Genomic DNA, 26104 nt, shown 5'->3' with positions numbered 1-26104 from the left:
AAAGTACAAGTATTTTTAAAAAAAGTAACGAGTAAAAAGTTCTTATTTTAAAAAGTAACGAGTAAAAAGTACAAGTAAAAATACAAGTACTAAACAAAAAAAGTAACGATTTAAAAGAAAATTTCTAGGAAATCGAAAATTCAAAGTGACCTAAAATTTTATTGAATAATATTCTTATGTTCTTTAATGTTTTTGCAAAATTGTTGTTATTTATTTAATTATTTTTAATTTTGAAAGTTATGTACATTAATTTATTTTTAAATTCGGAAGAATATTATAATATAATCGTACAATATAATTTTAAAATCAAATATAATTTTAATATCAAACTTTTTATGGATTCGCACGAAAAAGAAATTTTTTCTAACATTTGAAAACTGCTTCAAAGAAAAGAAATAAACTGATTAAATATTTACGAGCAAGCAAGTCCCTCTAACTTTAAAATATCGTTGGCGCGACTTATAGCACACAATTATAATTAATAAACCTCAATATAGTTGATTAATGAGAAACGAATATCAAAATTTACGGAAACGACAATTCTTTATTCTTAGCCTAGTCTTATTAACTATTCCCTAGTTTATATTAACTTAAAGAGAGTCTTTTTTTATTTAAATAAAAATTTACATTTGCTAATTCAAAATAAATATTTGTTAATTTATTTAAATTAAAAAAAAAAGATAAAAGTGGTAGAAATCATATTATTACGGTATTAAATCTAATTCGAATGATACAAAGCTCCTTCAATAGTGAACATATAAAATACCCAGAAGCCAAACCAGAAATCAAAATTATCTGTTTACATATAAAAAGGAGCTTAGATTTATGTTAATTTTAGAACTATGAATTTTTCTTTTAAATTTTTATTTTATTTTCGGAAGCTTTATTTTATAAATAAATTACTTTGTTCGACATATTTATAAACATTATAACTTATGTTAGAAAATTTTTTTTTAAAAAATGCATTCATATACAGGAAACCCTTATAAATCCAATAAACTACAAATTGCATTTTGTTTTTAAATATAATTTTTTTTTTATTTTAAAATATTTCATAATGACAATTTTTGGATTTGTAATAATGATGTGCAATACTAAATCCACTCATAATAAAAAATTATGAACAAAAGTTTTATTTTAAAATTTTATGATATGAATAACTAATACGTTTACGTAATAGTATATATGATACGTTTAATATAATTCCAAAAAAAAAATATTTTGTTGCAAAATAAAAAATTATAATATTTTAGATTTTTTTAATGCATACCACATTTCCATTAAATAAAGCATTGTTTTTATAATTTAATGCTTAAATGTTAAAAAATGTAAAACTTGTGCCAAAATTTTTTGCAATAGTAATATGAAATTAGTTATTCAAATTATTTAAAAAAGCATCCAATGCGCACACATTGTTTACGAACTTTTTAACTAACATATTTAAATGAATGAAAAATGTTTCAAATAAATATAGAATGTTATTTTATAAATAGAAAATAATTAGATATTAAAATTTATATGAAATATAAAATTTTTATGAATAATTAGATAATTAGAAGCTTACCGAGTTTTAGAAAAAAGTAACGATTTTATTCGACATTTCCGTTACAAATACTTGTACTTTTTTCCTAAAAAAGTAACGAAAGTACAAGTAAAAGTACTAAATTTAAAAAGTAACGAAGTACAAGTAAAAGTACGTACTTTTTACTTGTACCGGCTGTACAAGTAACGAAAGTAAAAGTACTGCCATATATGATAGTTGGTCCTGGAAGACATCGTCTTTGGTAAAACCGAAACAAACTAAAATGGGGATAGGTAATGGCGGCAAAACACTTGTGGTACTCTGGGAGGGTCTTTTATCCCTGTTGAAAAGTAACGGCTCTAGTATGGCCGCTCATGAAAAGCGAATAAGCCATTATGTTATATCTAGATCTGAGCTGACAAGACCCACCCGGCCGTTGCTGCTATATAGTAGTTTTCACTTTAGAATTAAGTGTTAACGGAACTGCACAAAATTACTTAAATTTTAGTTCCTTTTTTTATTGATCTATTTATTTATTTATTTTCAGGCTTGGTGTTTGCAAATGAGATACCAATCGTGTTGCCAGACATACCTTTTACGAATGGAGTAATACAGGTTTTGAATAGAGTACTTTTACCAGAAGGAGTCGAATTTGATTGTCAGTGTAAGCCGTCAACCACTACAGCTCAACGTACTCCCTCCCAGGCACCTGGTCAGACGCAGAGGACAAATGTACCAACTACAAGAAGGCCTTCACAGCAGCAATTTCCAAGACAAACCCCTAGACCATCAGGGAGACAAACTCCGGGAAGTTTTGATCAAAGAAGACCGATTGCAAGTCAAACAGCCAGACCAACGGTTCCAACTCAAAGACCTTTCAATCCTCCTATCGGTCGACAACCAAGTCCAGGTCAATCAACAGGCTCTCGAACCCCCGGTCAACCGACTGGGCAACCTTTTCCCGAAGATGATTTAAATTCTGTCCTTGAGCCTAATATTCAAATCGGAAGTGGACAGAAGAGACCAGAACAATCAAGAACCACTCGTTTCCCACCACCACCTGCAAGGCGCACTCAACCACCTCGACCAACTCCTCGCGTGCCAACTCATTCCCCAAGAGTTCAACCACCTAGACAGCCTGTACAACCTGCGCGACCACAATCTCCTAATGTACCAGAACAACCCGCTTTCGATAATAATCAAGTGCCAGATATTCTCCCAGTAACACAAGCTCCTCAAACAAACAGATGGGATATTCGTCAATCTCAACCACCAAGGCAACCTACGCCTCCTAGAGGTTCATACCTGACACCAACAACCCGATCATTTAATCAAGTCACGCAACCAGCTCGTGGAAGAATCCCTGTCCGCAGCACGGTAGCAAGTTTTGGACCGACAACGCAAGCTCCACTGGTCGTTCCTCAAACGCCCTCCGTAACATCATGGCAGCAACGAAATCAAGGATCATGGACTACTAGACAGCAACCCAGGAGTACAAGACAACCTTCCAGAGTTCCTCCAATGCCACAAAGACCATCACAACCAAGACCTGGAAGTTTTCCAACTCCAATACCTATCGTCACAAATGGACCATTTGAATCTAACCGACAAACACCATCATGTCGTGGACCAGGAGAGCAAATAACTCCTGCTACACAAAATCTTCCAATATGCCCTGAATCTCCTCAAGAAAGTTGCCAAAATCCTCCTTACAATCCGAGAGATTCAAGGCCATTATGCCCCAGTGACTCCGGATGTAGACAGCCAAGTGAACCTTTCAATCCGTCAGATACCAGACCTCTCTGCCCACAACCAATTCCTGGTCAAGGGTGCAGAAATTTTGGAGATCCAACTTACGTTGGTGACCGAAGGCCTGTTTGTTCTCCTCCTAGTCAGATTGGATGCCGTGATCCATCTTCACCTTTCAATCCTTCAGATAGTCGACCTTTATGTGCCACAAGTGGTCCGAATGATATTAATATTTCAAACGATATTTCTCGACAAGACTGTAGACGTTCTGATGAACCATTTAGTCCTCAAGATACAAGACCACAGTGTCCCCAAGAAAATCAACCGGATTGTCGACCTTTTAATGAACGCCCAAAAGCGGGAGATAGGCGACCCTTGTGTAGAACCAACAACCAAGTACCACAACAGAGACCACCAGTTCAACCTAGACCTCCTACACAGCAAAGACCGCCTACTCAGCAGAGACCGCCAGTGCAGCAAAGACCTCCAACGCAACAAAGACCTCCTATTCAGCAAAGACCTCCAGCTCAGCAAAGACCCTCACATGTCACTAAAGGTCAGACTTCAATTCCTGGACGCACGCCACAAACTCAACGGCAACCTGTTTTTCAACCAAATGTACAAAATCCAGCTTCCCAAACAACTAGAAGACCATCGTGGCAGCCTACTCAAGCTCCTCAAGGAGAAGCCCAACCTTCTCGACCTTTCAGTCCGCAAAATGCAGGTAACCTAGCTCCTATTCCAGGTGGTGTTAGACCACCTTCATCACAGCCTCAGCGTCCTGGATCATTTCAACCTGGTTCTCGTATACCTCAACCGCAATCACCCAACACCGGATCTTTGCCATCAGATACAGGAAACGTAGAACCTCAGTCTCCACCTCAAGATATTTCCCAGCCCAATCCACCACAACCTGGTAGCTTCCGACCATCTAATCCCCCTGTTTCTCGACCCTATCCAACCAGACCTCAAGCGATTTCAAGGGTATCGGTTGTGACCCAGCCTCCAAGGTCTGGTTCTCAAGGCTCATACCCAACTAGAATGCCATCTGGAGTATCTCAACCACCTCAATCGCAGGTCTTCCAAATAAATCGGCCAGGTAGTACACCAGGGGTGAGTCAGCCATTCACTCCACAGAGACAACAACCTCAACGTCCACAGATAATACCATCCACTTCTTTACCTGGAAGGGGTACAAGTGCACCGAGGTTACCGGTATCTGTAACAGGAACATCTACTACTTCCGGAGACGATTCTAGACGATCTTTATATGAAATTGTCGAAGACCCTTCACTTCTCATTCAAGGCCAACCAGTGAAATTGACTAAAATACTCTCTCTTTTCCAAAAAGCAGGCATTGAAGATATTCTTACAGGACCAGGTAAAATATATTTTTTTTAATTTTAACTTCTTTAAACTTTTTATCTACTGATAGAGTAAAACTAGCTGTCAACTGGCGATTCTTCAAAGTGGTCATAAAACGACAATTAAATTTTATTTGACTCATATTTATATATATATATATTTTTATTTCATAACCGTCTTTGAACAGTCGACCGAAGTTTTAGTTTACGACTATCAATGTTCAACTCCGTAGCCTTGTAATTTTGAACCCAATCCGGAAGATAAGAGAACTCTTCGATCAAGTAATACCTCGATTTGCTTTCTTGGAGGACTTTTTTGACCGAACTAACCCACATTTGCGTTACATGAGAGGAAAACCTTCCAGGGTTTGCCTGACAGCAAGGGGACTCTAACCGTAATCCGTCAACCACTGAGGATATTTCACGTCAGCACTATGGTCGGTGCGAGCCGGGTGTGCAATTTGTATCGACCCGGAATTCGATTTGAACCCAGTTAACCACATTGGAAGGCTAACGCTCTATCCCCTGAGCAACCACGGCTCACTCACAATTACAGTAATGAGTGAAGCGCCTTTTGTGAAAACTTGGCTAATGTAAATGCTGGCTTAATTTAAAAATGCAACAACCACGTGATTTCAGAATCGATTACAGATTTGGCTCTGAAATTCTGATTCAAACATTTTGGTAGATACATGTCTACTTAAAACAGGGCTGATAGTAGGACAGAAAAGAAAAAAAAGTGGTTGTAAAATTATTTCATTTATAGTTGGCTTTTGTAAGAAGTAAAATTGATTTTATTCTTCTCAAGAACAAGCTGTAATGAAATGCTTTTCTCACCATTTTTTGCTCGTTTCCATCTTGTTACATATATACATAAATTTTTAGCCTGACCCAAGATTGATGTCAACAGTGAAGTAATTGACTTACGAGTTGTTAGTTGTTATCTGTTTGAAGAAAACAGAGATGCCACAGTAGACTAAAATTGTAAGAAGTGGTAGCAACTCTTTTTATTTTTATTCATTTATTTAATCTGTTTAATTATTCAATCGTAACTACCACCACGAATTACATTGAAAGTTATTTATTTTTAAATCGAAATTATTCTCTACATTTAATTTCAATAGCAAACTGAAAGAAATATTTACTAGCTTTAGCACCTTTTAGTAGATTTTTGCCTTTTATTAGTCACCACTTTTTAGAATTTTAGTCGCCTGTGGAATCCTTGAAAGAAGCAAATTCTAAAACTTGAACATTGTGGTCTAATATGCGGACAGTTCAATCCTGCCAATTTTTACGCTTTTAGAAAAAAGATTCTTCCTAGTGGTAAAGAAATACCAACTCAATTGAGATTGTAAACTGTAATTTCATCAAAACTTAGCTGACACTTTCTGTGAGCCAGTATGCCTACCGTATGCATATTTAAATTATTTAAATATAATGGTAATCCAAATAATTTTAAACCACGTTTATTCAAATAAGAATAAAGTGTATATAGATAAACTTTTGCTGCTATATTAAATATAAAAAGATATTCTTCCTAAATATCCAGAAGAGTTACCTGATATGACATTTGTTTAATTTTACTAGTGATAAAACTATTACAGTTTTTAATTTAATTCATAGCAACCGAGATCTTGATTTTTAAGGGACATTTTATCTTTAAAGTGGCAACAAAATTTGAATCTTAGTCGTTTTATCTTGATTTAATAAAGTCGATTTATGATGATTTTGATCGCCAGAATCTTTACCAGATAGTGTAAATATTTGCAGCTATGCCCTAGTGTCTCAATTTTACCCTATCCCATTAATCGTGAAACTTAAGGACTATTTTAGTTGAAAATTGAGGTAAGCAGGCAGTGGTGTTGCTTTTGCGAATGCTTCTAGCACTTTGCTTGAATAACTATAGAGGAATCAAAAATAAAATGAGCAACTTGCTCTAAACTATGTTTGTTTGAAGATGGAGTTGTTCAGAGTTGTATCAACACGAAGAAACGTTATTTTCAGAAGTGTTGATATAGTTATTTGTTTTGATAGTTATGATATGAGGCGTAAGAGGTGAAATGTGCAATTATTATATTTGCTGCAATTTTCAAATTGAAAGATTTCATTATATTTCGCTGTTACACATTCTATGGCCTTATCGAAAAAAATCTACGTTCAGTTTGTATATATGCTGTGATAGGCTATGCTAACTCTCTACACAAGTCTACAAATTATCCACGGCGCTACCGATTCCACGACGCTGGCTGTCTCTGCACGCAATCTCGCCAGTCATCGAAATTTCACTGTGTTTCACTGAATTATATAGACGCAATTTCTAATTCCAATTTCAATAATAATATATTTTTAACGGGATGATTTTGTGTATGCATTAAATATTGTTTATTCCACTCAGGGCCTACCACTGTGTTCCTCCCGTCAGATGATGCATTCGCATCTTTGCCTCAGGGAGTCGTGGACCAACTGGAAGAGAACCCCGAACTTCTGAGGCAGGTACTCCTGTATCACGTGACTACCGTTGAGATCTTGCCCAGTGCCGAGAGTGACAGCTACACTGTTCCGACAATGGAAGGAACGCCACTGGTCATAACAATGCTCAGGGGTGGAAGAGTAAGAAACCATTCGAATGTTATGATTGCTTTTTCATTCTTCTTAATCTGTTCGGCAATATTTTGTCACCTCTGTTCCGGAGTAGGCTCCCGATCTTTGACATTTCACGTTCGAACTCTCAGTAGAATCATTTATCTGAAGACTTACATTTTGAATGAGATGTTCGAAGTAGGTTTTGTTTTCATTTCCGATGGAGATAAGTTGAGTTGCACAATAGCTTCATCGAGATTTGTTGAAGTGGAAAGTCATAAAATTTTCATTGTAATCATTTCATTTTTAAACATGTTTCATAATCGATGTGTTCTTGTTCTTGAGGATCACAAAAAATGACGCTCACAATGGCATGCACAATATTTTATTATAGTTAATGTAACGTTGTATTGTATTTAACAATTCTGGTATGTTTCTGTCTCGTTTTGGCTCGTTGCGGCTTTTTTTTTCTTAACCGAAACATTTTAGGTTGCATTTATAAATCGTATTTAGCTATTGGATTTGTAAAATTTCGGATAACATGTTTAACTTGCTACTCTAATAGAACATAAAAATTTTAATACAGTATTAGCACACACAATGCATCAAAAATCTCGAAATACTTATAAATTGAATATTTCCTCTTTATTCATTTAACTTCAATGAAATCATTTTTCTAAATGTATTGCAACATTTTTCGATTTACTATTGTTCTCTGAATCAGCCGTCACAGAACACTTAGTTTCTGACTGAATTTCTTTTATTTTGTAATAAATATTTTAAGTATTCAGTAAATTTTAGAAAATGTAAACGAAATTCTTGAAAAAAAATTGTGTATTACCAGTAAAGTTTATATTTTCAATGATATAATCTTCTTGTTCAGTATTTAAAATCTCTTATAAATTTACCTCTTCTTTGACCAGAATTATAATATAATTCTATGTATATTTTCAAGATTAAATTTGATAAAAACTTAAAATGTCTGTTACAAAATTAAAGAAATTACGCTAAAGACATTAAAAATAAATTGCGTTAATTACAAAAAATATTTCTGTTGCCAATTTATGTGTTTTAACTTTAAAAAAAATAATAATCATCTATCAAATTGTCTTTTCGCTTTTAAAAGTTCAAATTTTATAAAATAATTCATCTATATTAAAAAAATATCAATTTATGTATTAAATAATTGACTTATAATTATTAATCTATTATTGTTGGTCTCTTGACTAAATAATTATTAATTATTTGAGATCTTGGAATGTAGATAAAATGGCTCCACTGATATTTGAACCCCGATTTCTCAATTAGAATGTGGACTTAATCGTTGAGCCACGAATTCCCGGGAGCTAAAAAGTTTCATTATTTTATAAATAAATGAACTAAAACTTTAAAGGAGAAAACTTTTTTTATTTTATCTCAGAGGCAGCAATAGCGACAAATTTCCACCCTATGCAAGGTATTTACAACTACGCTCTTTAAGTTTAATTTCGTTTTAATGCAGATTTCATAATTGCACTCTATCCTCGTTAGTTAAAAAATCTTGCCAACTCGACAAATTTTTTAAAGTGCTAAATATAAGGGGAAATAAAATATTATTCAACTAGACTGCATTTTATATCAAAATAAAACGAGGAATCAACGTAAAAATGCAAATTCATGTTAGCCAATATGCGTAGTAATAAGAAAAAAGAACATTAAGATGCCTTATTTTGATGCTGCTGTGCGAATTGCATACCTGCCAACTTTTACGCATTTGGCGCAAAATTTTATTTCTATATTTAAAGTGGTAGTAAAATTTATGCTTTCTCTACATTCCTTGCACTTGTAAACTTAATTTAGAAACTTTTTTGACCACCATTATTTTTTAAAAAAAATTAAGCATATGTATTAATATGTATTGTTGACGTGGCTCTCCGTTTAAGCTTTTTCAAAATACAGCGTATGTTACTGCTTAAAATTGAAATTAAAATTCCAATATACTACCACTGGGAAAAAACATCCTCGAAAGGATTAAAAGTTAACAGGTATGGAATTGCCATAAAAGAAACATTGCTGATCCTGGTAATAATCTAACTGGCGATTCAAAGTACAGTCTAACCGGGAATCTTTGAGCTAAAATAATGTTTCAAAAAATAATGCCAACATTTGCGAGTTAAGGGCATCGCCTATACCGCTATTTATTATTTTATGCTTTGGGTTCACTTCACCGCATTATAATGTAAATGTATTTATTCACGTCAAAATTTCATGATTTTTTTAAGCATTATTTCTGGCAACTAAAAATTTCATTTCAGCTGATAATAATCAGTGGTGCTAAAGCTATAGCCGTCACCAGGGCTAATAATGGAATATTCTACGTCATCAACCAACTCCTCTATCCACTGCCCCACCCGGACATTGTTGGAGCTGTCCAGTCACGTCCTGATCTCTCCATCTTGTCGTGGTTCCTTTCTCAGAGTGGTCTTAACGATCTCCTAACAGGTGACCTTTCTTTTTTTTTTTTATTCTACAGCCATAATGTAAAGATGATATTTTACTTTTTGAAATTGTATGTTTCACATTGCATTATTTTGGTTTTGCAATTTCTATCGCAAAACTTATTTTTATTTGTCAGCCATGAAGACATCCGTAGGGTATCTGATGTATTTGTTCATCATTTTCCATGGCTTGTAATTTCAAAATCAATTTCGAAAAACCCACAAATTCAAAATCCAATATCGAAACAGACTTATATGAATTAAATTTTATACAATATCATTGATTATCTGTTGATTAGTGCGAAAAATAGAAGGAAAAACAAAACTAGAGTTTCTACTGAAAAAAAAGTTATCTTAAGATCTTATTCGAGTCTGTGATGCCCTTTTAAGGTTATGGTCTACCTCTTTATAGATTTATCAGCATCTTCAATTTCAAATTACTTCTTATTCAAACGCTAAATAGTAAAATAAAAATAAAAATAATAATCACCTATCGAATTATTTTTTTGTTTTTATTTGTTTATATTTTATAAAAGAATTAATTTAAATTAAAAAAATATTAATTTATGCACTAAATAATTATTAACCTTTTATTATTAGTCTATTGACTTAATAGTCATTAATCTATTATTATTAGTCTATTGGCTAAATAGTTATTAATCATTTCAGATCAGAAATTTAGGAATTTTGAATAACATGTTTCCACTGAGATTTGAATCCCCGATTTCTCAATTACAATGTGGATAGCTTACCTAACCATTGAGCCACGAATTCAGGGGAACTAAAAAAATTTCATTATTTTATAAGTAAATGAACTAAAACTTTAAGGGAGAACATTTTATCTCAGGGGCAGCAGTAGCATCTATGCTTACTATCTCAGTAGCATCTATGCAGTAGTATCTATGATTAAGCAATGACTGTAAGCAATGACAATAAGCAATTACTATGACTAGGCAATGCTTTCTATCCTATTCAGCATTTTGGTTGAAAATTTCTCTGAAGATGGTAAATTTGATAGTTCTAGAAAAAAATGCATTTAAGATATCAACTATTGATATGACTCCTCAATAAAACTAATTTCTAAATAGAGGGCACTAAATTCTACAGTTTGCGATAATTTTTTTAAACATTGCAAATAACAAACTAAATTTCAATTTTAAAAAAAATATTCATTTTTTTTAAAAATTAATTTAAAATTGCTCTACTTTGAAAATTAAAGAAAAATCTATATAAGGGTGAGTGAATTCGGTAACTAAGAGCATGAGTAATAATTCATTATGGATAATATTGATAATGTAAAAAATCTTCAATAAGTAATTTATTTAACAAAAAATATTCATACCTATGTAGACGTTTTTGAAATAAAGGATTTCTAAAGAAAAATTATTAATAATAACTAAATTTTGTTTTAATACAGGTGACACACCACACACTCTCTTAGCTCCAACGGATAATGCCTTTGCACAGTTGCCGAATGCAGTATACGAAGAATTGACTCAGAACATGACAGCTTTACAAGGTAATTATTTATTTGTTATGGAAAAATTACCCGGAACTAGATAAGAAAATATTCATTAAATAGTATGCAACAGAATTGACTTTTTAAAAGCAGTTACCTTAATACTTAAAAGAAAGAAAAAACTCATGTAGGTAATTCAGGTAATAGAGAATGCGACACATTTATTAAATATTTTTTAGTTGCGACTGAATAAGTAATTAAGTGCAACTCAAATAATGTTATTAGTTACGACGTTAACACCATTTATACAACCATTAGCCATTACCATTAGCGGCCTAGTTTGTACACTGCAAAAAAATTTAGTTCGTTTTAACACCAAAAATGGTGGCAACTGCTTTACACCAAAAATGGTGGCAACTGCATTACACCAAAAATGGTGGCAATTACTTTACACCAAAAATTAGTGGCAAATACGTTACACCAAAATTAGTGGCAACTACCATGCACCAAAATTGGTGGCAACTACTTAACATCAAAATTGGTGACAACTGCTTCACACCAAAAATAGTGGCAACTACTTAATACCAAAAATGGTGGCAACTACTTAACACCAAAAATAGAGGCAATTACTTTACACCAAAAATGGTGGCAGCTACATAACACCAAAAATGGTGGCAGCTACTTTACACAAACAATAAGTGGCAACTACATTACATCAAAATTGGTGGCAACTACCATACACCAAAATTGTTGGCAAATACGTAACACCAAAGATGGTGACAACTACTTAACGTCAAAATTGGTGGCAACTGCTTCACACTAAAAATAGTGGCAACTACTTAACACCAAAAATGGTGGCAACTACTTTACACCAAAAATGATGTAGTGAAACACCAAGAATGTTTCCTTGTACTTAAAGGTGGACATAGGATTTACGGCCCCAGTAGAAATTTGTTACAGGCACCTCAAAACGTAGAAAGTCTGATTTTAATACACTTTGTAAACTTTTTCAAAAAGACTTTTCAATACAATGGTTTATCTTAGATTCTTTAATTATCAATTTTCATAAAGATGCTAAAATCTTAATTTCCAATTTTTGTAAGCTTATTTAAATTAGAAAAATAAATATTTTCTGGTTTTATTTTTTTATTTGCATGTACTAAATGTGGGAAGAATTCTATTACTAAAATTGCAACATATTGCATCATAAATATAATAAAATTATAAATTACAAATATAAAGTATGTCGTTTTGCAAATTAAAAGATAATAATTAAGAACCCCTACACTTCTGGTAAAGCATCAATAATCCCGGCCCCGAGGCAATTGTACTTCTTTGTTTACCCACCCTCTTGAGTTCGGCTTTTATTATACTTCTTTTGATGTTAAGTAGTTGCCCTTATTTCGATGTTTAATAACACTAAAAATTGTCATGACAATAAGAAATAATACACATAAAAGTCAGTAAAATAATTTCAACCATACAATTTACAAAAGAACAATTAAATACTAATGCATACACTTAACAATTCTTAACATAAAAAGAGTTTGTTAATCAAACCTGCTCAGACAGAACATGAAAACAAATTTGGATTGGGTTTAATAGAACAGAAATTAAATATCATGAAGTTATTTAATATGATTGACATAATTATGTTAATTATCTTATGAGGGAGCACTTATCTTTGTTTCAGAACTAAAAACAAACATGACTTCTGTAACAGTGGTCTTCTGTTTGTGTGGATTTTAGCAGCGTGAATGATGAATTGATAAGTGTTTCTGTGTGGGCTTCTGAACATGGCATGATATGGAAGCGTCCCTACACTCATGCAACGAGATTTTCGGGCATGGGTTCCTATGCAATTTTAATTCTGATTACGTGCCCTAACTCCTCCAGATGTTTGTTGCAACATTTATGCGACCCACAGTTGAATATAACATTTTTAAACTTGCACATTTCGACAAAAAATAGATTAAAAATAATCTGTAATTTTATGCTGTAAACTATTTCAGATTTGAAATACTTACACCTATAGTGGGCGTATCAAGTTTCTGTATTAATGCATCAAAACATTTGTTCCCCTGTGTAATTTTTAGCTTTAAATTTCGCAAACTTTTTTTTAAAGAAAAATCTTTGTTGATGTATTTGTTCATCATTTTCCATNTAAACTTTTTCAAAAAGACTTTTCAATACAATGGTTTATCTTAGATTCTTTAATTATCAATTTTCATAAAGATGCTAAAATCTTAATTTCCAATTTTTGTAAGCTTATTTAAATTAGAAAAATAAATATTTTCTGATTTTATTTTTTTATTTGCATGTACTAAATGTGGGAAGAATTCTATTACTAAAATTGTTACATATTGCATTATAAATATAATAGAATTATAATTTACAAATATAAAATATGTCGTTTTGCAAATTGAGAGATAATAATTAAGAAATTCTACTCTTCTTGTAAGCATCAATAATCCCGGCCCCGAGGCAATTGTGCTTCTATGTTTACCCGCCCTCTTGAGTACGGCTTTTATTATACTTCTTTTGATGTTAAGTAGTTGCCCTTATTTCGATGTTCAGTAACACTAAAAATTGTCATGACAATAAGAAATAATACACATAAAAGTCAGTAAAGTAATTTCAACCGTACAATTTACAAAAGAACAATTAAATACGAATGCATACACTTAACAATTCTTGACATAAAAAGAGTTTGTTAATCAAACCTGCTCAGACAGAACACGAAAACAAATTTGGATTGGGTTTAATAGAACAGAAATTAAATATCATGAAGTTATTTAACATGATTGACATAATTATGTTAATTATCTTATGAGAGGGCACTTATCTTTGTTTCAGAACTAAAAACAAACATGACTTTTGTAACAGTGATCTTCTGTTTGTGTGGATTTTAGCAGCTTGAATGATGAATTTAAAAGTGTTTTTCCGTGGGTTTCTGAACATGGCGTAAATATGGAAGCTCCCCTACCCGCATACAACGAGATTTTCGGGCATGAGTTCCGATGCAATTTTAATCCTGATTATGTGCCCTATCTCCCCTAGATGTTTCTTGCACCATTTATGCGACCAACAATTAAATATAACGCTTTTAAACTTGTACATTTCGACAAAAAATAGATTAAAAATAATCTGTAACTTTATGATCTAAAATAATTTCAGATTTTAGATCATAAAGTTACACCCATAGTGGGCGTATCAAGTTTTTGTATAAATGCAGCAAAACTTTTGTTCCCCAGTGTAATTTTTAGCGTTAAATTTCGCTAAATATTTTTTAAAGAAAAATCTTTGTTTCGTTCGGAAATTATCGTAGTTTTAAGTGCTTTTAAAAACAATTTGACAGGTTCAATTTTAAATTTTTTTCGTTTGCTTACTTTATTTGTTGTTTTTTTTTACGTACTTATCTTTCGAATTATCTTCATCAACTAGGTATCAAATAATATCAGTAGGAGCTTTTCTCCCCCTTTTTTTTCGTTTATGTCCTGGAAACGAGAAAAAAATTGCTAATAAAATTATTTTATTTCTAGATCTGAATTTTAAATCTTTTAAAAAGTAAACTTTTACTATTTTTAATAATAAATTACTCAAAAACTTTTTTTTTAGATAAGAAATAGTCCTGTATAACTGTTAACTATTTGAAAGTGTTTACAGTCATATTTTGGTTGGAACATTTTTCTTTTTTCGAAAACGAGGCAGATATAAACTGGTTTTATTTCCAGTTTCCGGAACTGAAACATCACTGAACAACATCTTAATTCGTGTTTATTTTTTAGGAGTCGAAACAATCAAATATAAGAAAAAGCTTGCATAAGAAAAAAATTATAAAAATGACGCTTTTTTTAGACTGGATGATGACCTTTCAGCTGAGAAATATAACACTCTACTACTGCATGGGGTTCGGGGAACTTCCTTTGCTGTCGCTATTATATCATGTCTAATGTTTCCTTCCTTCTTTTTTAGAGATCTTGATGAACCATGTAATTGATGGTGCACACTATGGTCGCGAATTCTTCACTGGACCCACATTCGCAAGTGCCAGAGGAGGGAAATTAAAATTTCAAGTCGTTAGCTGTGAGTTTTTCTTTTATATTCAAATATTAGCAAGCCATTCCCAGAAGACGCTGATTCTATGCAATAATTTTTAAAACTGTAAAATATTCTTAAAAGGAAAGAAAAATTGGAAAGGAATGTGCAGAGTTACCACGGGGGACTAAAAATGCTGACTTATAAAATTCAAAATTTTTTTTTAAAAAATTTAAATTGGCAACTCTTTTACTTTACTGAAATGACACACATTTGCTGACTTATAAACCTTTGTCAAGTAGAAGGACGGATAGAACAATTCAGAGAAAGACATCACAAATAATACATCCAGGGCTACGACGGGATTCGAACCCGCTACCTCCACGATTTTCACAGCGTTTGACGGGCGATACCGATCGGCCAAGGAAACCCCGCAAGTTTTTTTATTTATTGCTTATTGAATTTTCAGGCTTGTGAGCTCAAGTTAAGCTTATAAGCCTTTGTCAAATAGAAGGTAAGACAGCACGAAGATACATCCAGGGTAAAGGCGGGATTCGAACCCGCTATCTCCACACTTTGCACAACGTTTGGCAAGCGATACCGCTCGGTCAAGGAGACCCCGCAAGTTTTTAACAGTTTTGCTTTGAATATTAATAATTTGAAATGTAAGTCATAGCGCTAGTGATGTTTAAATAATTAAAAATGTAATTTAAAAAATTGAATTTCTACCCCGTTTCTCATTTTTAGTCGCCGATGGCGTCCCTGAATTAGTGATTAAGTTGATTATTTCAAATGCGACTATCAGAGCCTCGGTGGCTCAGGAGATATAGCGTTCGCTTCCTAGGTTCGAATCCCAGAGATAGCTGGTTGACACAAACTTTGCTCCGACCACATTGCTAAAGTAAAATAACCTTAGGGGTAGACGGGTCATCGACTAGAATATCCGTCAGAAAATTTCGTGGTTTACCTTATCATGTAACGCAAATACGGCTCAGTTTCATCAAAAAGTTCGCTAAGAAGGCTAGTTTGTCCCAATGTTTGATCCAGGAGTTCTCTTGTCTTCTGATTTGGGTTCAAAATTGCATGACTTCGGAGTTGAACATTGATAGTCGTAAACTCAGAATTGGGTCGGCTGTTCAACGCCGGTTGTAAAATACAAAATAAAATAAAATGCGACTATTAGTTTAGATCTGAAAATTATTTAAAATGCACAATTTCAAATCAAAATGTAGCTGCTTATATTTTTAATAAAGAGTCTCGGTGCTGCCATCTAGTGTGGCAGAAACTAGACGTTCAAATTAACATGACCAACGGTATCTCACCCATTGTGGTGGTCCTGAAAGAGTGGATACCACCTCTGGAGAACGCACTAGATCTGCTCATCGACAACACCGATTGTGCAGCTCATTGGAAATTTAAAAAAATAAAAATATTTTTAATAAATTTCGTTAATCACGAAGATTTTAGTTTCACCGAAATAAATTAAAAAACAAACGAAATAATTAAGTTAAAAAAATTTTCTTCTAAAAGAACTACACGAGAGGAAACGAGAATTTTGGTGATTTAGGTGTAAAGCAGAGTTTGTACGATTCGAAACAATTGTTATTTAATCGTAAAATAGAGTACTTAAAAAGATATAAGAGTGATAGCAAAATTAAAAAAAAAAAAAATTAATTTCAAAAAGTTTATGCTTACCACTATGCTTAATGTTTTCAAATAAATATATTTCGACAAAAAATCTTTCAATCATAAATTGAAAGTTAATAAAATAGAACTTGCAATTTCTTTATTAAAATATTTAAGCTTATTTTTAATTTTTCTGAAGACCGTTGATACCCTGAAGTAATCTCATTTATGTCTAAACGTTCTTATAAAAGGACGATACATTTTTTGTTCTGAAAATAAAAGAAAAATGGTACCACTAGTTTTATTTTATTCGGCTATGGAACCCTAAATGATCGACTTGATTTTGGCAGAATCCCCTAGATTTAATGAATAAATTTTATCCTCAAATATAAACAAATTAATCAACGAAAGAAAATCAATTTTTCATAAAATATTTAGTGTTTGAAATTTTATTTATTTTTTTAAAATAATTAATGAATGAATAAGGAATGAAATTTTTTCATCGCATCGTTTAACCCTTTCATGGGCCATTTATTTTCAGTAAAGGTAAAGTATTTTTGGAATTGAAATTGATATAAGAATAGTAATTGTTTTAAAAAAATAAACTCATTTAGCTTATAAAATATTTATCTAAATTTTAATGACATTTTTTTTTTGGTGGAAAGTATATTTACCACGACCTATTAGGAACTTATTGACTTTTACTTTTCATTATTTATAAAATCAATGTGATTTTCTTTGAAATAATAACGAACAAGAGCGAAAATAAACGTTGAAAACGTTTATAAGAGAAACTCTGTTCTTTATTGTTGAATTTAGTAATTTTTTATCGAAGCGAAATACTAAGGAAATTTTTCATGAATTAGAGAGTTTGATTGCCAGTAGGAGTGACAGGAACCTAGATCGGCCTAGTTTGGAAAGCTCTGGCCCACCCTGAGCTATCGTACTATAGTTGATGATGATATCCTTTTTATCATTCATTTAATAATTTGTTTTTATGATTCTTTTATAAGAATTTTTAAATAATTTTAGAAAAATAATGAATAATTTATTGGATAAAAATTTAACTGCAGGTTTCGAAAATCATAACTGGTTAAAAAAAAGTCCTAATTCTCAGAACCTCATGTGATACTTCCTAGGGTTCTCCAGAACCCCTTTCGGAAACCACTGCACTAGTCTTTCGTTATTAAGATTTAATTTACCGAAACAAGATAGTTCCATTTATCGTAATAGATTATGGATCTAAAATCAATGCACGGTGGTCCTTTCAAGTTAAAGTGGTAGGTTACAAAAAATATCGCTCATGGGCTACAATACCGGCACAACTCAAAGCAAGCTTTGAGATAAGAGGGTTTAAAGTTTTCAATGCTATGCAAAATGCATAAGAAATGCTTTAGTTTGCTTGAACGAAGATTACCTTCAAGTTGAAATATGAGTTGTGCTAGTATTACTGCTGAAAGAATGTGTATTTTCATATTTACACCTGTTCTTAGTCCGAAACGCGTTTTTTTTTTAAGTTGTGCTACTATTGCAGCCCATGAGCGATATATCCACTTGAACAACAAAAAAAATTGCTTTCAGTGTTCACTTTACTCCGACTTCAAATCCAGAAACAAATATGTATGTTATAAGTCAGGGGTCTGCTTAGAAGAAATTTGGGTCCGTTAACGGAGGCTTCATAAAATATCTTTTCATAAAAACGGACCCTTCACAAAATATTTTAACTTAAAAACGGACCCTACACAAAATGATTTTTCTTCTAATCGGACACTTCACAAATTTGTTCATCTTCATTATTGTTTTGTTAATCGAATAAACCCTGGAAACTCAGGAAGAAAGACAGATGTAAACAAACTAAATTTTGTCTTCCGCAGACGCGTCTTCCTTTATTCGTCCGAAAAGAATATTCTGCGTTCAGTAATATAGGCTAAATACCAAATATTTATATGTTGAATCGCTAATTTAGTAGCTGCAATTGCTCTTTATTTTTTTAAATTTATTTCTTTTAGTTATAATTTTACAGTGTTGTGCATAATCTTGTACGCCTTTACAATTTAAAAACTCCTTGAAAAAGTTTTTTTTGCAATAACAGACCCTATTTGCACAAATTCACAAAAGCAGGACCCTGGTTGAAAGAATGTGACTTAACGTTTATTTTATATTCACAAATTACAAGTAATTTTTTTCCAATTTTACAAATACGGACCTTTTACAGAATGTCTGGACAGATCCCTGACAGNGAAGCGGGGGTGCCATCCCCTCCGCAGAGGATCAAAATTGTGATGGCATGTCTTCGGATCATCCTCCGGGATGTTTCCCAGACCGTCGCCAATAGCCCATTGTGCAGCTCCAGTGCGACGTAAATTAACAACAACAACAACAACAACAATTTCTTCAAAATAAATCCAAATTCCAAATTCTTTCTTTTTTTGAAAGAAAAAAAACGACCACCATCCTTTCCGTCAATCTCTCCATCAATCCTATCTGTCAATCTTCTGTCAATCTCCTAAGCTCAAATGGATTTAAGTTTTTCCTGACTATATATTTATTAAATCGCCATTGAGAAACGTGAAGGATTTACAAATTGACCCGTCTAAATTATAATTCTTTTTCCAAATTTGGATCAAAGAATAAAGAGTAATTTATTTGTGATATATGTTATTCAATGTTTCAGATGGTTACCAGGTGAATGAAGTGAATGTGAAAACTCCAGAAATAGTGACGGGATCTGGCGTCGTCCACTTAATAGATCAAGTCTTGATTAATGATGCAGATTTGAAATTCCTCAACACGCAAGAGAATTCTATCACAGGTGCGTAAGAAACTGTCTATTGTGCAATATTTACGCCTTCTTTTAATTTTGGTGCGCTTTCGTCAGAGGAAATGAAAAGTCACTGTTTCATAAGGCTTTAAGCTCGAAGCAAAGCTATAGGTCTTAATTATAAATGCCCCACTTTGGACTGATCGTAAGACTTAGTAGATCACCAAAGTCAAGCATCACTGGTTGAGATCAGTGAGCGGGTAGATGACCACTTCAATGTTCGTTAAACTGTTTTACCGTAAATTACTTGACCTCACACGCAGGTCGTCAGGCTACCAAAGTGGGGGAAGCCATCTTCTCTGCAGCGGATCAAAATTATGATGGCACGTCTTCGGATGATCCTGAGAGATGTTTTCCAAATCGTTGCCAATAGCCCATTGTGTAACTCTAGTGCGATGTAAATAAACTATTGCTACTACTTAAATTATAAGTAGTAATTTTTCCCAAAAAAAGATTGTTTGGCCTCAAAACATTTAAATAGCTTAAAAAAATTTCAATTATAACTTTTTTTTTAATAATTGATTATTTGGTGAAATTTAAGCCCATTTAAATCATTAATAATTCTAAATTTTTGCTTATTTTTGTATACTTAAGCAATTCAATGGTAGAGTGTTATGTTAATGTTAGCGTAACGGGACCATTTTTCCTGTATGCGACTCACACACCTTAGATCACCGTCTTGAGTGAATCAGTACCTGATTGGTGAAATATATTTTCTCACTCAAAATTCACCAATCATGTTTTACTTCCCTCCCGAAAGCGAACGAAGGTGCTTAAATCGCATGCAATGAAAATGATCCCTGAAGTTTTTCTTGCTATTGACATTTTACGTGTTTTGTTCTTATAAAGACTTTTATCAATGACATTTCATATACTTTCGAGGTTACTACGTCTTCTGAATTATCTATTCATGCACAGTTACTTAACATCATTCGCAGTCACTTCAGATCATTCCTGCATTTAACTTGAAAGAGTGTTGAATATTACTGATGAAAGTCTATATTGTAAAAGAGATCCTTGGTGGTTTTTTAGCCAAAAAAAAGTCCATATATCTTTGGAGAGCTGAATGCTGAGACAACAGCTCCCCTACCTGTATTATACCAATGCAACACACGATCGAGCCAATATTTTCTACGGATTTACCACGTGCCATTACCAATATCCTATCCCATTAGCGTTTTTCTAGTGCAACATTGGCAACCTTTATCAATCATTTATCTGTCATTTATTTTTTCGTATTTCAAAGTAAAATTAATTTCATTTGAAACTCTCCAAAGGGGGAGATAGTGTTTCCACCACTGGTCAGCAACTTCCAAGAAGCGACATTCAACCAAATATTGGACAACTAGTTCCAAATCCTCAGACACCTGGAAATCAACACGTATTTGACATCCAGCGAATTCCTCAAAGCCAGCCCCAAGTGACAGGACTAATGCAACCACCTGCTCGACAACAAACAAATCCAAGGATACCAACCGGGCAAGTGTCTCCGACTGGCCAGCAACGCAATCGCGGTCAAACTCAAGGCACGGGACAAAGACTACCAGGTCCATCTCAAGCATCACGCAGCCCGAACCATGGTGGACAAAGACAATCTTCGGTTCAAGCTCAGTCTCTGTCAAGTGGATCTGCCTCTAACGTTGCTGATCTCGCAAGATCTATGGGATTGAATAGATTTGCTAATTGGATTACAAACACCGGCCTTCTTGAAAAAATCCATGATGGAGGTAATATTCATTAACCCTCTTTCTATGCGTTCTAAGATTCCAACTTTTTGCACTTTTGTCAGAAGAATTTTGAAAATATTTAAAGTAGTAGTAGAGTTTAAACTTTAACACTTAATTTTTAGTTTTATGAAATTCGATTTTAACAAATTTCTACTCTCACAACCATGGAGCTGTAATGTAAATAAAGCAAGACCGTTGTTATATTTCCCTATCTCTCTTTGTCCCTAACATTAAAGTTTCCTCAGTCACGTGCTCTCTCTGATCAGCGATTTTTGCTGAAAAAGCAGGGCGTCGTATGATAGTTGAGACGAGTTCTCCTTTCTGGTAGATTCGTGCCTAGTACTTACACCGAAGAGTTTATTATATTATGATTATATTATGACCACTCTCCATCTATAACAATGGGCTCATCCAGGTTTTAATGGTTTCTCGCCCAGGAACAATGTTTTCATGGGGCACATTAGGACCCACAATCCTCATAGAACAATCCCTGACGTCTGTAAGCTACTTGAACATAGTTGCAGACAAGATTCACCCATTCATGGCAACAATTTTTCCTGCTGGGGAAGGTGTTTAACAACAGGATAATGCACCATGTCATAAGGGTCGAATCGTCATGGATTGGTTCGAGGAACATTCCAGTGACTTTCAAGTCATGTCTTGGCCCCCAAATTCACCTGACCTTAATCCAATAGAGCATTTGTGATCTTACTTGGAAAACCGAATTCGTGCTGCCACGCTACCCCTTCGCAATGTGAGGGAATTGCAGGACCAGTTGGTGAGCGCTTGGTACCAGATAACTTAGACTACCTATCAGCACCTTGTGGAATCAGTGCCACGGTGGGTGCTAGCAGTTTTGAGGGCTAAAGGTGGTCCTACGTGTCATTAGCAGGATGGTCATAATGTAATGGCTCTTCGGTGTATATGAGCAATGAAATAAAGTTGAAAGCTTCAGGAACGTTAAGATCAGAGAAACAGTAAAATATTGGATCATTTTCGGTAAGACTTTGCTCAATGTAACTATAATTTTAGAATTCCAATATTTTAATGCATATAAGCAGTACAAAATCGTTCACATTTTTTGCAAAATTTAATAAAATTTTAATTTTTGAATGGTTTCAAAAACGGTAAAAATGTATCTTTTGATAAAACTTCAAAAACTTGGATAAATAACTTAACCGAAACTTCGATAAACAGTTTTTGCTATTGCACTTCCGATAACTTTGAGTTTAATCTGTTAACCGTTGAATAGCTTTTTTTATTAACTGACTAACTTACAGGATAAATTTTTCATACAATTCTATTGGTAAACATGAATCTCCATTTGCACTCGGTAAAAGTTGAAATATTTTTCTTCTTTTTATGAAGGTCTTGGAGCATATACTATTATACCATTATACTATTCCGAAATTTCACAAATACACGATATATATATTATATATATATATATTAATCTGTTATTAATTTGTTTTCAGGTGTATACACTGTGTTTGCCCCAACAGACGACGCCGTCAATGCGCTTCCACAAGACATGTCGAATTCCATAGACTCGAGTCCAGAGCAGACAAAATCCCTTCTGCAATACCACATCATACCTCAGAGGGTCAATCTGAATTCTTTGAGAAATGAAGAAACCTCGTCCACCTTGCTTCAGGGGCAGAAGATTCGCTTCAATGTCTATCAGGGAGCTCACATCAACTGCAAACAAGTATGAAACTCTTCTATGTGAACTCAGGTTCAATGATATAGTTTAAGTAGTTTAAATAGGGGGAAAAGGAAAAACCTTGACTAATTTTTGATCCAGCGACCGGACGTTTACCTATTTGGGGTGATCAGATCTTCGGGGATTCAGTCTAGATTTCAAGCACTAAAAAATTAAGACGCCTGTTTCAAATATAGGATTATTAATTCAAATAAAAACAGTAAATTATTTATATTCTATTTAACTGTAACTTTAGTTGTTTTTCATGAATTGACCAGAGTAGTCGAAAAGACTCACAATCATAAAAGTATTTAAATCAATCTACTTTAGAGTGTAAAAACAAGAGAAATTATTTACCATAGTAAAAGTATATTTTTTAAGTATTGGCCATTTATTATTGAAAAACAATAATCGAAAAATCACCGAAGAAAAAGTATAAATGTTCATCAATGTCCCGGAATACCATAGCGTACCAGAATGCTTTGGAAATTTAAACAAACTTCCCTTTTCAGGTAACTTTTTTTCACTAATGTTTTTATTTGTTTTAAGTTAGGACAATTAGAGCTAATATGAAACAAACATCTCAACTTTTACTATTATTTTGATGATTTATATTAATTTTCGCTTTCGTGTCCGTAAGAGTTTTAGAAAGTAAACTACAAACAGTAAACAAAAGAAAGTTAAACAAAAAAAAATTCCGCTATTTGTAGAAATTCCGCCTCACATTTGAAAAGAATGCACCATTTATGACTATCATGTCACCATATTTTTCTTCTTGGCAACTTACTATTAAAATCAATATTCACTGTTAGTAATGATGTCAAAAAGTATTACACTTTTCATTTCATTTTCTTCCAGAAAATTCTAGTAAAAGTTTGGAAACTTGTTGTTCTAAAATCCTTATCGTAGACATTTTTGCCTTTTAATAAAAGTGCGTAATTCAGCCAATCACTTAATACAATTTACAATTTGTAGACTAAAGCAGTCTACTCTAAATAAATACTTTAAATCAAAATAATTACTCAAAATAAAAGAAATAAATGCATTTTTCCCCCTTTTTTAATCTTTTTATTGTGATTTTAACATTAAATATGTATATTTGCTTATAATGATAAATTATTAATTTGTATAGAGTCTTTAACACTAATTATGAAAATTTCGCTTAGGTCTTACACTGATAAGTGTTTTCAAAAAGGAATCCTTCGAAGTGAACATTAATTAAATGTTATATTGCAGGTGGTGACGGCTTCGGGTACTCCAGTTGGGGATGCACTGGCCACAATGGGTTCCATCCAACTCATTCCAGTGACGCAAGTGCTCTACCAGCCCACGGGCAACCTCTTGAATATTATTGAGGCTTCACCTATTCTACAGAATCTTGCTCAGGCCATGCGTACCTCCCAAGTCACGTGGATGCTCTCAGGTGATTGAACAAACAATATTAAATAGCCTTGAATAAACACTGCCCACTGTGATTCAAATGATTTATTAAATCTATAAATTTACCTACGGCACTGTAAAAGCAGTTCCAATGGTTGGTGAGCAATGTGTTAGACCCTTTAGTAATGCTTTTTCGCTTTAAGGAGCGTTCACTCAGCATGCACCTCCAATTGCCGCCGAGCGAGAACCAGAATGTGATTTATCAGTTTTTTGCGGGAGAATAAATTTTACCATTCTGGTTTTCCATCTTTCTCAGCGTTGATCAGAATTGCATGAAATGCATGAAGTGAGAACGGCTCTTAAAAAGTAGAACTAAAGAAACTGAACTTTCTTTGACCAAAATGAAAAGTGATATTACCCTTAAAGGTGTTTTTCTAAGCTATTTCGCAAATAGAAATAAAAAACAGATGCACTGCTTTTAAACGTGAACAAAAAGCTATAATTTTAAAATAAATATACAATATATCTAATCTGAGTTCTCAAAATGTGTAGAATTGAAAATCCTGTGGTCTATTGTTCTGAGCAGTAACATGGGTACAATATGGAGAAAACTTTCTTCCCCTTCAGATCTATGTCTGAACTTAGGAAGTGACCTCACTAATGAGATCCCCTCGCAGAAGATCAAAATTGTGAGGGCATGTCTTAGGAATATCCTCAGGGATATTTCCCAGACCGTCGCCAATAAACCATTGTGCAGCTCCAGTACGACGTAAATAAAGTACCTATTTACGATATTTCTAAAATTAATTATCTGGGCTTTAAAACGGATATATAATATTTAAATATTTATTAAGAAAAAATATTTTTTTAAAAATTAAAATTGCTATTGGGCGAGATTTTTTCACTTAAATGAGTTTGTTAAACCAATAGATATTAATTATTCAAATATTAAATAATTAAATAATTAAATCACAAAGACCTTTCATTTTCGCAAAACTAAGGTTTTTCTTCATATTGACAATTTGTGCGATTTTTACAATTGGCGATCGCAACACTCGAATACGCCATCTGGGGAGAGATCTATTTCATGCCTTTGACCCTCCTCTTTTCAGTTGTATAGGAATATGCAACAATATTTTCCCCTTTCTTACTATTTATCCTTTTTACTTAATAAAAATATTTTTTAAAACTTCCGTGATGCTTTTCTTTAGGACTATGTTTAATGTAGTTTTCAGTTCTATTTAGCTTTCGAACTTAAAAGATTTTAAACTAGACTCTATAACAAAAAAAACCGACGCACCTAGAAGGAGTTGTCCAATTGAAACGAAAATCAGTGGATAGGAAGACAATGTACAGAATAGTAAATGATTAAAATTTCAGAACAATTGAATAATTTATTGCAGAGTTACAGTAACAAGTTCAATAAGGTGTTGATCCGCCTCTAGCCTTGATACAAGCTGCCGCACGGCGTGGCTTATATCGATAAAGCTCCCGGATGGTCTCTTGCGGTATTTCCTGCCAAATTCGATCCAATTGTCGACCGAGGTCATCAACATTCCGTGCCAGATGCAATCGCCTTCCCATCATATCCCAGACATGCTCGATGGGAGAGAGATCTGGTGATCTGGCAGGCCAAGGAAGAGTTTGACAAGCTTGCAG

At 33.3% G+C, this 26104-nt stretch overlaps 1 protein-coding gene across 2 annotated transcripts in view; it reads left to right on the top strand.

Moving 5' to 3' along the window:
* The window catches only part of LOC107442704 (uncharacterized), a 42164-nt gene that overhangs the window by 6924 nt on the left and 9136 nt on the right, over positions 1-26104 (top strand). Inside the window, exons 4-12 of one of the 2 annotated variants that reach the window (XM_071177373.1) lie at positions 2070-4652; positions 7031-7245; positions 9510-9701; positions 11115-11211; positions 15127-15237; positions 19490-19627; positions 20914-21363; positions 22839-23071; positions 24302-24488. In XM_071177373.1, coding sequence (XP_071033474.1) covers positions 2070-4652; positions 7031-7245; positions 9510-9701; positions 11115-11211; positions 15127-15237; positions 19490-19627; positions 20914-21363; positions 22839-23071; positions 24302-24488 — 4206 coding nt within the window. Of the gene's footprint in view, positions 1-2069; positions 4653-7030; positions 7246-9509; positions 9702-11109; positions 11212-15126; positions 15238-19489; positions 19628-20913; positions 21364-22838; positions 23072-24301; positions 24489-26104 lie in introns of both variants that reach the window. The other variant, XM_071177374.1, reaches the window with a different exon arrangement.

Source organism: Parasteatoda tepidariorum, chromosome 2, assembly GCF_043381705.1.
Source record: "Parasteatoda tepidariorum isolate YZ-2023 chromosome 2, CAS_Ptep_4.0, whole genome shotgun sequence".
In the NCBI taxonomy this organism is placed as follows: Eukaryota; Metazoa; Arthropoda; class Arachnida; order Araneae; family Theridiidae; genus Parasteatoda; species Parasteatoda tepidariorum.
Note: the sequence above shows the minus strand (reverse complement) of the source record. Positions and strands in the feature narration are given on the sequence as shown.